Source organism: Trachypithecus francoisi, unplaced genomic scaffold (genome assembly GCF_009764315.1).
Source record: "Trachypithecus francoisi isolate TF-2019V2 unplaced genomic scaffold, Tfra_2.0 Lachesis_group2, whole genome shotgun sequence".
NCBI classification, from domain to species: domain Eukaryota; kingdom Metazoa; phylum Chordata; class Mammalia; order Primates; family Cercopithecidae; genus Trachypithecus; species Trachypithecus francoisi.
The window spans coordinates 154,796,129-154,809,936 of NW_022681465.1; the positions used below are offsets into that span (position 1 = coordinate 154,796,129).

The 13,808-nt window shown below is 44.6% G+C and overlaps 1 protein-coding gene across 2 annotated transcripts in view; it reads left to right on the plus strand.

Annotated features, from left to right (window-relative positions):
• Positions 1 to 13,808, plus strand: part of SPOCK1 (SPARC (osteonectin), cwcv and kazal like domains proteoglycan 1) — a 540,425-nt gene that overhangs the window by 349 nt on the left and 526,268 nt on the right. For both annotated transcript variants that reach the window (XM_033181134.1, XM_033181135.1), the window contains exon 2: positions 446 to 631. In XM_033181134.1, the coding sequence (XP_033037025.1) occupies positions 446 to 631 (186 nt within the window). The remainder of the gene's footprint in view (positions 1 to 445; positions 632 to 13,808) is intronic.

The window sequence follows — 13,808 nt, forward strand, 5'->3', positions numbered from 1 at the left end:
CCCAGCTGCTGGCAGTCCCCACCCCGCTTGCCGGAGCTCGGGTGCTGCTGGAGCCCTGTTCTTCCCTCCCCTGCCCCAAAGCTGTGTGCACCGTCTGTGGGAGTGTGGCTTGCGGACCCGGGCTCCCCGCTTCTGGGGAGGGGTACCAAGCCCCTGATAGGAAGGCAGCATCTGTGGGACACTCGGAGAATAGGCGAGAGGGGTCCCCTGTAGTTGGACGGCAGCCTCGGATTCGTGACGCAGCCTCCTCGTTCGTAGCTTAGACCCCCATTCGTGATAGGGGTCCCTGGGTCTAGAGGCGCGACAGGCGTCCCAGGTGCGCGAGCGCAGCCCGTCCCCGCCGCGGGGTCCCCTTCTCCGGGCTGGGGCGCTGGGACGCCTGGGTGCCCGGGGATCGCGGCCGCCCGCCCTCCCCGCTCACCGCCCCGCGCGCCCTGCCCCACAGATGCCGGCAATCGCGGTGCTGGCGGCGGCCGCCGCGGCGTGGTGCTTCCTCCAAGTCGAGAGCCGGCACCTGGACGCGTTCGCCGGAGGCGCGGGCCCCAATCACGGCAATTTCCTAGACAATGACCAGTGGCTGAGCACCGTCTCCCAGTACGACCGGGACAAGTACTGGAACCGCTTTCGAGACGTGAGTACCGGCGCCACCCGGCCCTGGGGGGCGCGGAGCCTCTCGGAGGGGACCCCTGGAACGGGATTGGTGTGTGTGGGGGCAGGTGGGCATCTCCCGTGGGGGCTGGTCGGTCCCTGCTTCCTGGGCACGGTCTTGCCTGAAAGGAACTTTAAAGAGAACTTCGAAGGCTCCATGCGCTTACCTGTTACCTGTGGGCCAGGTGTGTGCATTTGTAGGGCTGCGGGAAGTGACTGCACTAAAATACTGCACAGATCACCAGCAGCTGTGGAGAAAGAGGTTCTCTGAGCTTCCGACTTCTCCTAACCGTGATGGTAGACTTTGCCTAGCTCCCGAGAAGACCTCCCCAGGGCAGCGGTGGCGTGGACCATCTCTAGGGTGTGTCAGGAGAATCCCTGCTGGAGAGGTTGGTTCTGGGAGTGGTCCCAGGTATTTATGGGGGAGTCAGGGGTTGCATGTCTGTGTGTGTGGTGTGTGTGTGTGTTGTGTGTGTGTGGAGAGAGGGCGGTCATGGCAATGGGCTTGATAAAATACAGGGAAGGTGGAGTGGTTTGACCATTGGAGTCTTGAAACAGGAACAGCTAGCCTGTGCAGTTGGTCCCCTGACCTGAAAGGGACCCTGGGTGGCAGCGCATTGCTCTTTCGAGGGAGCCCTGGGAGTGGAGAAAGTTACTCTCGGACACCCAGAAGCACACTTGCGGCCTGTTTCTGCCCCAAGGCTGGCTGCCACTCCCCAGGTGTGCCCCAGGGATGTGCGGCAAGAGGCATCTGGTGCAGTCTTTCCAGCAGATGGCATCTCCTCTGTTTTGTGGGCGCCTCTGACAGCTTCTTCAAGGACTGCCCCAGCTGGCCAGGGCCTTCCCCTTCTAGGGGACTTGGAAGTACCATATTTTATGGTACTTAATATTAGGAATTCCTGTTTCTGAGAAGCCTTAAATATTGTAAAAGTGCCCAAGGCATAACAGTAAAAAAGGGAAAAGCTTTAATGTTCAAATGCACTGTTTCTTTTTGTTTCTGATCAGTTTTGGTGTTAAATTAATATTTTTAGCAGCATGTATTTAAAAAAGATGATCATTTGACCTATACCACAGACCCCCTTGTTAATGTCATGGGGCATGGTTGACAGACTCTTTGAGGTGGAATATGTATGGGGTCAACTTCCTCCACTGGACTCCTCTAAGCTCTGCTCTCAGTATCTGCAGGCCTTGCAGCGACGGGGGATTTGAGAAATGGAATGAATCGCAGATGTTTCCATACACTTTCTAAAGAGCACCCTCTCCAGATCCCTATCCAGAGGAGATGCACTCATAGCTTCGTGTGGGGGCTTATCACTCTCCTCTCTGTTCCTCCTCTTCCTCTTTCTAGTTGATGTTGGACTGCTTCTCTTGGAAAGGGGATTTCAAACACTTTCTTTTTTTTTTTTTTGAGACGGAGTCTCGCTCTGTCGCCCAGGCTGGAGTGCAGTGGCTGGATCTCAGCTCACTGCAAGCTCTGCCTCCCGGGTTTATGCCATTCTCCTGCCTCAGCCTCCCGAGTAGCTGGGACTACAGGCGCCCGCCACCTCGCCCGGCTAGTTTTTGTATTTTTTAGTAGAGACGGGGTTTCACCATGTTAGCTAGGATGGTCTCGATCTCCTGACCTCGTGATCCGCCCGTCTCGGCCTCCCAAAGTGCTGGGATTACAGGCTTGAGCCATCGCGCCCGGCCTCAAACACTTTCAATGAATAGCCACAGTTTTTGGGGGCTCCCAATCAAAATTGTAATTTCATTAAAATTTTTAATTGATACATAATAACTGTTAGGGTCTTACTTTTGCAGTAGATATGCCCCCCACTTTCCTTCCCTACACCAGTGAGATTCCTCCCATTCATTGCCCCATTCCTGACCTGCTCCTTTAACTGCTCAGATCTGAGAATCCTGCATTGATTACCTTTGCCTGTGGGTGAAAAAGATGCCCAAACCATGAAGGATTCACCTGGGGCAGAGATAATTTTGCTTTTTGTTTTGTTTTGCTTTTACTTTTCTATGGTTATGTTTTAGATAGAGTTGAGGAGCAGGGCAGTTGCTTGACTTTGCTAGAGGTGGAAGAATTGAGCCAGGATTAGAAGTGCAGGGCCACCTCTGGAGATGACTTGGTGCTCCTGGCAGCTGGATTGGGTTGAAAACACTTGTGCTTGTTGGATGTTTGGATTATGGAAAGGTTTACCATGCTTTCATGCCTGTTCAAGATTTTCTAGTCTCAGTGTATCATAAGCATGATATTCTGAATTCCTGCTTAGCTTTAATTTTTTAAAAATTGGGCTTCTCTTCATTTCCCATCTTTCTTATGGATGGTGGTGACATTTTTAGATCTTTGGATCAGTGTGTTTCCAAACCTGACTGAGGATGAAGCTCACCTGAAGTGCTTGTTAAATTATAGCATCCACGGTTCTCCCCTGGAGAATCTGACTTTACCTTTCTGGGGTGAGTGCAGGGAATCCATATTTTAAGCAAACATACTAGGTTATTATTATGATGTTTAGGAAATACTGCCTTTAGATAGTGTAAAAATGTCCAAGACATAACAAAAAGAAAAGCTTTTATGTCCCAATACACTATTTTTTTGTTTTGTTTTTGTTTTTGGAGCAGTTTTAGACATTGCACTAATATTTTTAGCAACATATATTTAAAAATGATAATTTAATCCAGCATGCCATTAAAACATCTAAAAATGTTCAAAAAATATCCCAAACATCTTCAATAATCACCCATTTTAAATGCTGTATGGAGTCACCTGACACTAACAGTGGCTCAGACATAGTTTAATGTCATTAACCTCTTTAAAGTGTTGTAGAACTCAGACCAGACACACTTTTAGGGCAAGTCCCTGGAATAATCGCAAAGCCTGAGCCTGGGAACGGGGGTAAGAATTTGCTTTCTATAGAAAACTACTATTCAGTGGGCAATTGATAAAGCCTGAGCTAGTCTTGCAGTTGCTCAGCCAGCCTAATCATTTTCATTAAGCCAAGCCTTGCTTGAGGTCAACAAAGCCCCAGCTTCTTTGCTATTTCTTTGGTTGTTTTGTTGAAGCTGCTGATAACTTTGAAAGGCTGTGTCCCACAATTATTGTTATGATGCTTGTCAATTTTTGGAACTCATTGTGAAAGAGAACTTGTTGCCTTCCTCCTGACTTGTGATTTTTGAACCTTGGAAATGGAAAACTAAGGACCGTTGTTAGAGAGTTGATTGTAACCCTTGGTTGTTGTTACAGGGTCAACTTTGAAATGAATATGATAGTGGGGTTTGTGTTCCATCTCCCTTGACTGTTGGGTGTGCTGTGACATTGCCAGAGGTGACCTGGCAACCTCTACTTATCTTAAAAACTGTCCTATTGCTCTAGATATATAAATACTTATTATCCCCTTATTTTTAGAAGTGAAGTCTTCAGAACAACTCCATGGTTTATTCCCTGGAGTTACGGATCCAGGACAAATAGAACAACATTCAGATGATTGCCCCAAACGTATTTGTGGTCTGTTAGTTTCGTCATTCTTCTTTTATAAACATGAGCTATTGGGAAGTTTTGGCCAGGCAGAGGCCCGGATTTTTGTACACAATGTTAAGGAGGTGATGAAGAAGCAGATGTTTGTATTAAGTTGTTCAATAATTTTCCATCTTTAGCCGACATGCATTTAACTCCTTCACGGCTTGAGGTTGAGGAATCAAGATGCCGCAACCATTCTCCTAATTTTTCTGAATCTGATTTGACTTTGGCTTTCCATGACCATTACTGTAAGGAAATTTTCCTCTGTTCATTTGTACATTCATGCACTCCAACAAATATTTATCTACCATTGGCTAGGCATTGGGTTATAGGAGTGAACAAGATAAATACATGTAATGTCTTCTTTCATGTAACCTCTTGCCTGCTAGAGGAAATTCTTTATGGTATGGTATGCTGTCATAGACTTCTTATTCTGTTTTCTTCTAAAAATATTTTTTTTTCTAGAAACATAATACAGTCTGGTTGTAACTGAAAGATTAAAACGTTGCAGAAATAGGTAATAGCTAATATTTATGGAGGACTGAGTGTGCCAGACACTGTTTAAGGTACTTTCCATATATTATCTCACTTAATATTCATAACAGTCCTATGAGAGAAGTACTCTTATTATCATTTCCTATTTTTTGGGAAGTTAAGTCTCTTGATCAAAATTAGAGCTGAGATGTGGAGGAGCTGGGGCTGGAACCATGCCATCTGACTCTAGGCTCTCTCTGTACCACAGCCAATCAGGAGCTGAGTGGATTTGGGGTGCAAGCCTCCACTGATAGCACATTGCAAGTTTTTCCTGCTTTATGAATCAGGGCAATCCGTGAATAACCTTAGGTTAAGACAAAGTGGGATGGGAAGTCAGGTGGACACGATGTACTGTTGGGGTCATGTCAGAGCTTATCTTCTCCTAATAATGAGCTTCTGATTTGATTAAAATAATATTGTTGCTTACACCAAACATGACATTTTCTTTCTTTTGCACACATGAAACCCTGACATTTAACTTTAGGATAATTACCTTTAGCGGGCCTGAAGAATCAGAAGTGTTGCCTTGGCTGGCATTTATCTTACTGTGGAGTGACCTGAGTGTGTAATTCTAAGAAGAGCAGAAGGACCAACTTCTGTTCTTTTTACTTCTGGCACATGCTCTGTGGGATTTGGTGGTCTTTGTAGCAGAGCTGGGGTGGCAGCGAGCATCTGATCTGCTCATTTGATCTTAACATATCAGCTATAATGAGTTTCAAGGGCAAGTGGAGCCTATTGATAAAACAGTGGCTGGCTCAGTCAGTGGGGCTGGTGACAAAAGAGGTGGTATGGCTTAGTGGATCAGTCATTAATCTGTCACCACAGAAACTCAGCCCATAATCGAGAGTAGCAGAAAATCATTTTGATTAAACAGGTTCAAGGAGACTTAAATGAGTTTGTGATCCTGACTGTCTTTAATGAACCCACTATCTTAAATCCTCTGTACTAGCTGGCCATTGATAGAAATAATTATTTCACAGGGATCATTATAAAGGGACAGTTTAAAAGTTGTTAGGCGTAAGAGTCTTGATGTCTTCTCTGTCCTTACCTTCAGTGTGCCCTTGCCAGAGAAAAGCTACGTCTTTTTAGATGGCAGAACTCCTTGCCCCAGTTGGCCTTCCCACCTCTCCATGATACTTCAGCCGGACTGTATCACTGGGAGGATAAGTGCTCTCCTATATTCTGATGAGGCCAGTTTCAAAACTAAGAAGTGGCTCCAAATGGATAATGAACCCATAATACTTGCCTAGAGGAGTGGGACCTCATCATTCACTCAATCACTTTGTTACTTGAGGAGACAAAATAATGTTAGTAATTAAATAATGTATCGTAATTTCTTATTGATTGACTCAGTATAATGTGTTTCAAACCAAACAAAATATCTAAACACAAGAACATTCAGGATGACTCATTTTACCTTTCTGTGGTGAGGTGACTGCCTGTGTTCCTTGGAAAATTCATAAGACCCAGACTTACACTTGGTCTTATCTCTCCAGGTGAGATAGTTACAAACAAAATAAATTTCCTGTAAGAGATTATGTAATTCACTTAAGGTTACAAGTATTTGTCCATCATGTTTCATTCAGTGTGAGATGCCACCAATGGTAAGATGCACCATTTTAATGAACTGTCAAGGAGTAAGAGAGTGCCCAGTGTGAAGAGTTTAATAGACCTCTAGATAAAGCTGGAATTTCAAAGGGCTACACCGTCTGCATAGAGGTAAATAAGAAATAAACTCACCACGAAGGGAAGGGGCCACAGCAAGGCTACTTGCCTCTCTCCACCCTTCATTGGTGGATGGAGAGAAAAGATATGCTCCAAGCAACTGAGCAGGCTGGCACTCTTGCAGGTTTCTGGTCTACATGCACACTCTCATTGTGCCCTCCCCCCCAAAAAAATTACACAGTTCATTTAACTTAAAACAATTTCAGATTATTTATCGTCTCTGAGCCTCTGACTCTTCATTTGTTAAGAAGTGATGATAATATTCCTTTGGTAAAACTCTAGATTGCAAGTGATTGAAATGTGGTCCAAGCTGGCTTAAATGGAAGAGAAAACATATTCAGTTGTATAACTAAAAATTCTAATAAGCTGTGGTTTATTTAAGGCTGGATCCAGGGGCTCAAGTTACATCATAGGACTAGGGGTTTGTGTGTGTCTTATTCTGTCTCCCTGCTCTTATGTTGGTTTTGTGCTCAGGCTGTTTGGTTCCCTGTAGTGGCTCATGGCAACTGTAAATCTGCATCATCATAGTTTTCATGTTCTCAATAGTGCCAACAGTAGTCCCAGAACTGAGACTTGTCAGATTTCCCAGTGTTAGGCACCCATTCCTCTGTCACTCACTTTGGCTAAGTTGGTAGAGTATGCTGATTGTCCAAGACTGGATTATATGCCCAGGGCTGGGGCCTAGGGCTAGAGTGGCGGAGGTGGTTTCATTGGATCCCACTGTTGATGGATGGTAGAAGGGTAATTTCTCAAGGGGAAATGGATGCCTGTTGGGCAGATGTCAACAGATGTCCACTGTGTTGACCAAGCTTATGGGTTTAGCATGAAGAGTAAATTGGTTAATGCAGGTGAAGCTCTTAGCACAATGCCTGGAGTCATATATACTCAGCAAGTGGAGGCTATTCTTTTAATTAATGTCAACAACTCCTATAGGGCTGTTATGCCGTATTCCTCGATTTATAGTTGTATATATCTACATTTTAGCTTATTTATTAGTTGGATGCCTCCTGAAGAACCTAAGTCTTATCATGCCTCACACACAGCAGGTGGCCAATAAGCATTTTGTTGACTTGAATTGCCTCCTGAGCAAACCTCTTGGATGAACCTGAGGAAGGAAAGCTTTTACGAGCATACTAGGCACATTTGTTTATAGTGTTTGAGAGGTGGAAATTCTCAGGGTTACACATTGAAAAAGTGTTTTTTAGTCTAACTCCTATCTCTAAGTCAGGACCTCACCCCTTTGTAATGCCTTTTAAGATACACCATCGTATATAGCTTGGTGTCCTCACACCTTTACCACAGAGCCCCACTCAGAAAGCTGCTCATTGAGTGTTGGAACAAATGAATGGCTGAGTGCACTGTCCCAGGCCAGAACTTTCCACACCTCTGGCAAGTGGAGGGGTTCACTGCACAGGGCTATCATGGCAGAGTGAGTCATACTAGCTTTGAATGTGTATGTCTCACTCTATTAGTAATTGACAATGATGATGGATACTAACAAATGCAGTGCTGTTGAGAGGCAGAGGGAACCCAGCAGGGAAATGCAACCCCCCTCGCAATTCCAGCACAATCTCTGATTCCGTGAAAAGCTCTTTGAGACTGAGTCATGTTGTGGTGTAAGTGCCCACTCTTTTTTTTTTTTTTTCATTTTTTTTTTTTTATTATACTTTAAGTTCTAGGGTACATGTGCATAACGTGCAGGTTTGTTACATATGTACACTTATGCCATGTTGGTGTGCTGCACCCATCAACTCGTCAGCACCCATCAATTCATCATTTATATCATGTATAACTCCCCAATGCAATCCCTCCCCCTTCCCCCCTCCCCGTGATGGGCCCCAGTGTGTGATGTTCCCCTTCCCGAGTCCAAGTGATCTCATTGTTCAGTTCCCACCTATGAGTGAGAACATGCGGTGTTGGTTTTCTGTTCTTGTGATAGTTTGCTAAGAATGATGGTTCCAGCTGCATCCATGTCCCTACAAAGGACTCAAACTCATCCTTTTTTATGGCTGCATAGTATTCCATGGTGTATATGTGCCACATTTTCTTAATCCAGTCTGTCACAGATGGACATTTGGTTGATTCCAAGTCTTTGCTATTGTGAATAGTGCCGCAATAAACATACGTGTGCATGTCTTTGTAGTAGAATAATTTATAATCCTTTGGGTATATACCCAGTAGTGGGATGGCTGGGTCATGGTACATCTAGTTCTAGATCCTTGAGGAATTGCCATACTGTTTTCCATAATGGTTGAGCTAGTTTACAATCCCACCAACAGTGTAAAAGTGTTCCTATTTCTCCACATCCTCTCCAACACCTGTTGTTTCCTGACTTCTTAATGATTGCCATTCTAACTGGTGTGAGATGGTATCTCATTGTGGTTTTGATTTGCATTTCTCTGATGGCGAGTGATGATGAGCATTTTTTCATGTGTCTGTTGGCTGTATGAATGTCTTCTTTGAGAAATGTCTATTCATATCCTTTGCCCACTTTTTGATGGGGTTGTTTGTTTTTTCTTGTATATTTGTTTGAGTTCTTTGTAGATTCTGGATATTAGCCCTTTGTCAGATGAGTAGGTTGCAAAAATTTTCTCCCATTCTGTAGGTTGCCTGTTCACTCTGATGATAGTTTCTTTTGCTGAGCAAGAAGTAAGTGCCCACTCTTAACCTGAGATCAAGCTTAGGTCTTTGGCTAGGGCATCAGTTTCCTCTTCTGTAAAACTGGAATGGTGATACTTGCATCGTGAGGCTCTGGTGGAGGACTGGGTAAGCACGTGGCACAAAGTAGGTGCTTGTGATCTTTGAGTGGCTGGTGTATCTATTTTAATTCATAATGATCTATAATCATTTAATTTAAGGGAGCTTCTTGTCTGGCTTGTGAGTGTGAGTTGTTGGCACTCAGCTCTAGATACTGCTTTCTGTCTCTTAGAAACATGTTGGGGGAGTTAGTTCCATGATCCTGAGCCTGTCTTCACTCCATTTCTTGCCAGTCTGGAAGGCTGTGTAAGGTTCCATATGGCCCATTCTTTGTTATTTTCCAGTTGTAGCTCCTGGCACAGAAGATCTTGCTATCATATTTCACGTTCTTGCTGGACCTCCTCCCCGAAACTGGCAACTCTCATCATGAAGTATCCGGGAGGGGGTTTGTACGCAACTGTGCCTGAAATCCGAGTTACACGAAGGGTGCCCCTAGGAGCTCCGTTATGCAACCAAGCACTACTTGGTGTCACTTCAATGTTAAGTTCTGAGTCAGTTGCCTCCAGCTCGTCTTGAGAGGTAGAAACCTCATCTTGTCCTGCCAGAGTGGTCCTAGGCAGGCTTTATGGGCACCAGGGGATGGGATCCATTTTGAGACAAATGATCCAACCAGCCTGTGCATTACTGTGGCGTTGTCAGCACCCTCTGTGCATCTGGTGCCCATAATTTGGTCTTGATTTTGCATCACATTGGCATCACTATACTTGGGGAAGTTCTTGCAGGGTCTAGCACATGCTTCTTGGCACTCAGGCAGTCCCCAAGCTCCAGATTTGGCATTACAACCAAAGAATACTACTAGTAGGATTAGCCAGACTTTTGATCCTTCTCTCCAAAGACCCAGTTCTTCCATTCCAGATCATTACAGGTTGTCAGAAGGTCTGTCATTCACTACAGCCCAAGCAGGTTGGTTGTGGCTTAGGAGAAACCCAGCGATAACAGTTAATGCAGGTAGGGTAATTTGTTGTCACACAAATATTCTTCAAAAGCCAGCTATGTGCCAGGCCTCTGCTAGGTGCTGGGTGAAGAAGATAGACATGTTTATACCTTCCTGGTGTTTATGGTCTAGTGTGGTAGACAAATAAGCACAAAATAATCATTTAGATTCCTTGGAGAAAAGCGCTACAAGGCAGAGGCGCCAATGCTCTCAGAATATGTCATGGAAAGCGGGAGGAGGAACCCATTAACCTTTTCGGCTGGAGACTGCTTCCCTGGGAAGGACATTGAAGCTGAGCCCTGCAGGAGGATGGCAGTGAACCAGCCCAGGAGAGGCCATGGGAAGAGCGGGTCCAAAGGCCTTGAGGTGGGAAAGACCTTGATGTGTTTTCATCAGATGTCTTGGCCCTAAGGTTCCCTTAAGTAGCAAGCTTTCTCCTAGTGTATTTTAAAGCACACTTCACACATTTTCAACTTAACACACATTTGGGGGCAGTGGAATGAGTCAACTGCAAAAAGTGAGGCTCACAGATGGCCCAAGTACTTGGAAGAATGGCCTGTTCTTTTCCTCCCCTCTTTGTGCCTCACACTGCCATCTTCTACAGCCGTCTCTATTGTATAAACATCTATAACCCTGGTCCCCCACTTAATCCTTCCTACTCGTCTGGTGTCCGTAGTCTGGAAGTTTCTCCTTCCCTGTGTGGTCAAGTGTCCTGGGCTTTAGAGCTCCTAAGTTCCCACTGCTGTTTAGAAGGAAGAGGACCATAGTGTTTCTTGGACAGAGTGGTGATCTGTGGAGTTTATATTTTAAAAATGAGACATGGGGCTTCTCCTTTCCCTCCTCCCCTCCACTGTCACTTTGAGGTTAAAGATGAAAAGCAAGACATCCACACTGGTGGATCAGCGTAGCGGCAGAGATGGACACACGTGTGGTTACTTCAGCACCACATGGGGAGTGTGTGGATAGCATGTGTACCTTCTTGCCTTTGGGTCTGAGTCCCCCCAGCGTTCCTATGACAGACATGAGGATAATGGTTTCTTTTTGGGGAAGATGAAAGATGCATTCACAGATTGGTGATGTGAATTATTGGAGGTTCCTTTAGAAGGGTATTGCTAGGATCCAAGTTAACTTGATTGGGTAGCTTTTCTCATGGTTTTATGAAAATATACCCTCTCACTTGATCCTTAAAAACAAACTTTTCTCTGGGGAAAGGGAGGAAGGGAGGACATATTATACAAGGATTTGTAATGCTTCCCAAACCCTTCCTGTGTGATCTGGGACACATCACAATCCAGAGGGCACCGTCAACATTCCCCAGCAGAATTATGTGGTGGGTGGGTAAAGTCCGTTGGCACCTGTGATTGGAGCAGGGAAGCAGAAGTTACTGCAGGTGTTCCAGGCAATCTTTGCACAAATAAAACATGGAGAAAACAAACAGGCAGAGAGCAGAGGCCTCCACTTTCTATTTCAGCTGTACTTGTTCTGTCCTGCCATGCAGATGGAGTCACACTCTAACTGAATTCTGAGAGGCCTGGCCAAGGCAAAGAGAAAAGATGCCCAGAGCGGTCTGTTAGAGTGGCATTCTCAGACTAACATCTTTACAGTCTTGAGAAATCACTGTCAGGGTATATTTAAAATGCAGATTTCATCCTCCTAGTCCAGAGCATAGTCTTTAGCAGGTCAAAGGTGACACCCAGGAACCTCCATTTTAAATAAGCAGTCCAGGTGATTCTTTTTTTTTGAAACAGAATCTTGCTCTGTCTCCCAGGCTGGAGTGCAGTGGCGCAATCTCAGCTCACTGCAGCCTCCGCTGGCTGGGTACAAGTGATTCTCCTGCCTCAGACTCCCGAGTAGCTGGGACTACAGTCGTGCACCACCATGCCCAACTAATTTTTGTATTTTTAGTAGAGACAGGGTTTCGCCGCATTGGCCAGGCTGGTCTCAAACTCCTGACCTCAAGTGATCTGCCCGCCTTGGCCTCTCAAAGTGCTGGGGTTACCGGCATGAGCCACTGTTCTCGGCCCAGTCCAGGTGATTCTGATATAGGTAGTTCTCAGACTGTATTTTTAGGAAAATCCTAGAGAATTGTTATTCATCCCAAATAGCCAACACCATTTAGCTGCAATGAATAATAACATTTTAGACAAAATGAGCATTTTATTTTGAAGACTTGCAATAAATTAATATGAGTGCAGTATTTTCCCCTTATGCCAACAGGGCTACCATTCACATCAGAAAAAATGGTCTTGTTTTCTAATATGTGACTCTACATAGGCCTCAGCAACAACTATTGTCATGAGGTTTTCCTGGAATGGAGTAACATTTGGGTCCTGATTGGCTGCCAGGGCCCAGGGATGCTTGTAAACATGAGCACAGTGGAACTGATGTAGGACCTTCTACATGACAGAATTGCAGGGGATCATCTCAGCATATTTGTCTCCAAAAGGCCTGATTCTAGCTAACTCTGGCTATATCTTCTCTAACACAACTGATGTGTTTTCTGGACAGATGAAATGAAGGAAATTGACTCTGACATTGGTTTTAGTTTATAGTGAAAATAGTATTGAAACTGAAGTGGTGTTAAGGGTATGTAACAAACAAGGAATGGTGGATGTAATAAAGAATGTTTACTCTTGGGCACTGAGATGCAGATACTGATAGTTGGAACCACAGAGGGAGTCTGAGACACAGGGGCTGGATGGTGACATTACCTGATACTCTCTTTTTGGTATAGTCAATTCTTTTCTTGGTTGGCCATTTTTTTTATTTTTTGAAAGATCAGAAGGCATCCACTTCCCTCCCCCGCCCACCCAAAAAAAAAAGACTCATCAAAGTTTAGAAAATTTATGAGCGTCAACCAGACTTGGCAGTATTCCTCATTCTGAAGTCATTCTATTCCCACTGAACAAACTCTCAAATGTTCTTTACCCCAGCTTCTTGAATTTCCTTTAATTAATAGTAAATTCATGGCACCTAAAATTGATAAAAAAAAAATATTGCCAAGAGGAATAAAATAGTTAAATCTGTTGGATAGACTTATGTGGCTATTTGGGGGCCTTTCCATTGTTACACTGTTAGGGGAATATGGGGAATTTCTGGATCTTTTCATGCTTATTGGACATGATGATTCCCTGTGACTTCTGTGGACGTGGTTGGCTGGTATCAGCACTTTCATCTGGCCAAGGCCTCACTTCCCATCTGAGTCAGCCAGCCTTGTCATGACTCTGGACCTGGTCTGAAGCCTTTGTCCAGCCACCTGGAATGAGGCCTGTATCACTTCCAATGAATAAGACAGTCAAATGCTATCCATAGCAAAGATAAAATAATACTGTATTTACTTTTAGAGAAATTGTGAGGTTTTTACATGCCAGAATTGTTGGTTTAAAAATTCCTATACCAGAAAGACCTTTTCATGTGTTTTTTGGAATATTTTGTTTCTTTCCGTGGCCATCCAGGTCCTAGATATTTGCCTTTTTAGAAACCAGATCCTGGTGCACTGATTCAGTAGGTTTTGTTTATTCATGCATTCATACGAAAGATACTTATTGACCAGGCTACCATGTACCAGGCACTGTGCTATGCACTTAGGATGTAGCAGAGGGGAAACAAACATGATTCCTGTCCCCTGGTCAGGCTGCAGGCTTTCTATTTGCGACAAAGTGAAGAGAAAGAGGTGCTTGGAAGTCAAGGAAACCTGTTGGGAAT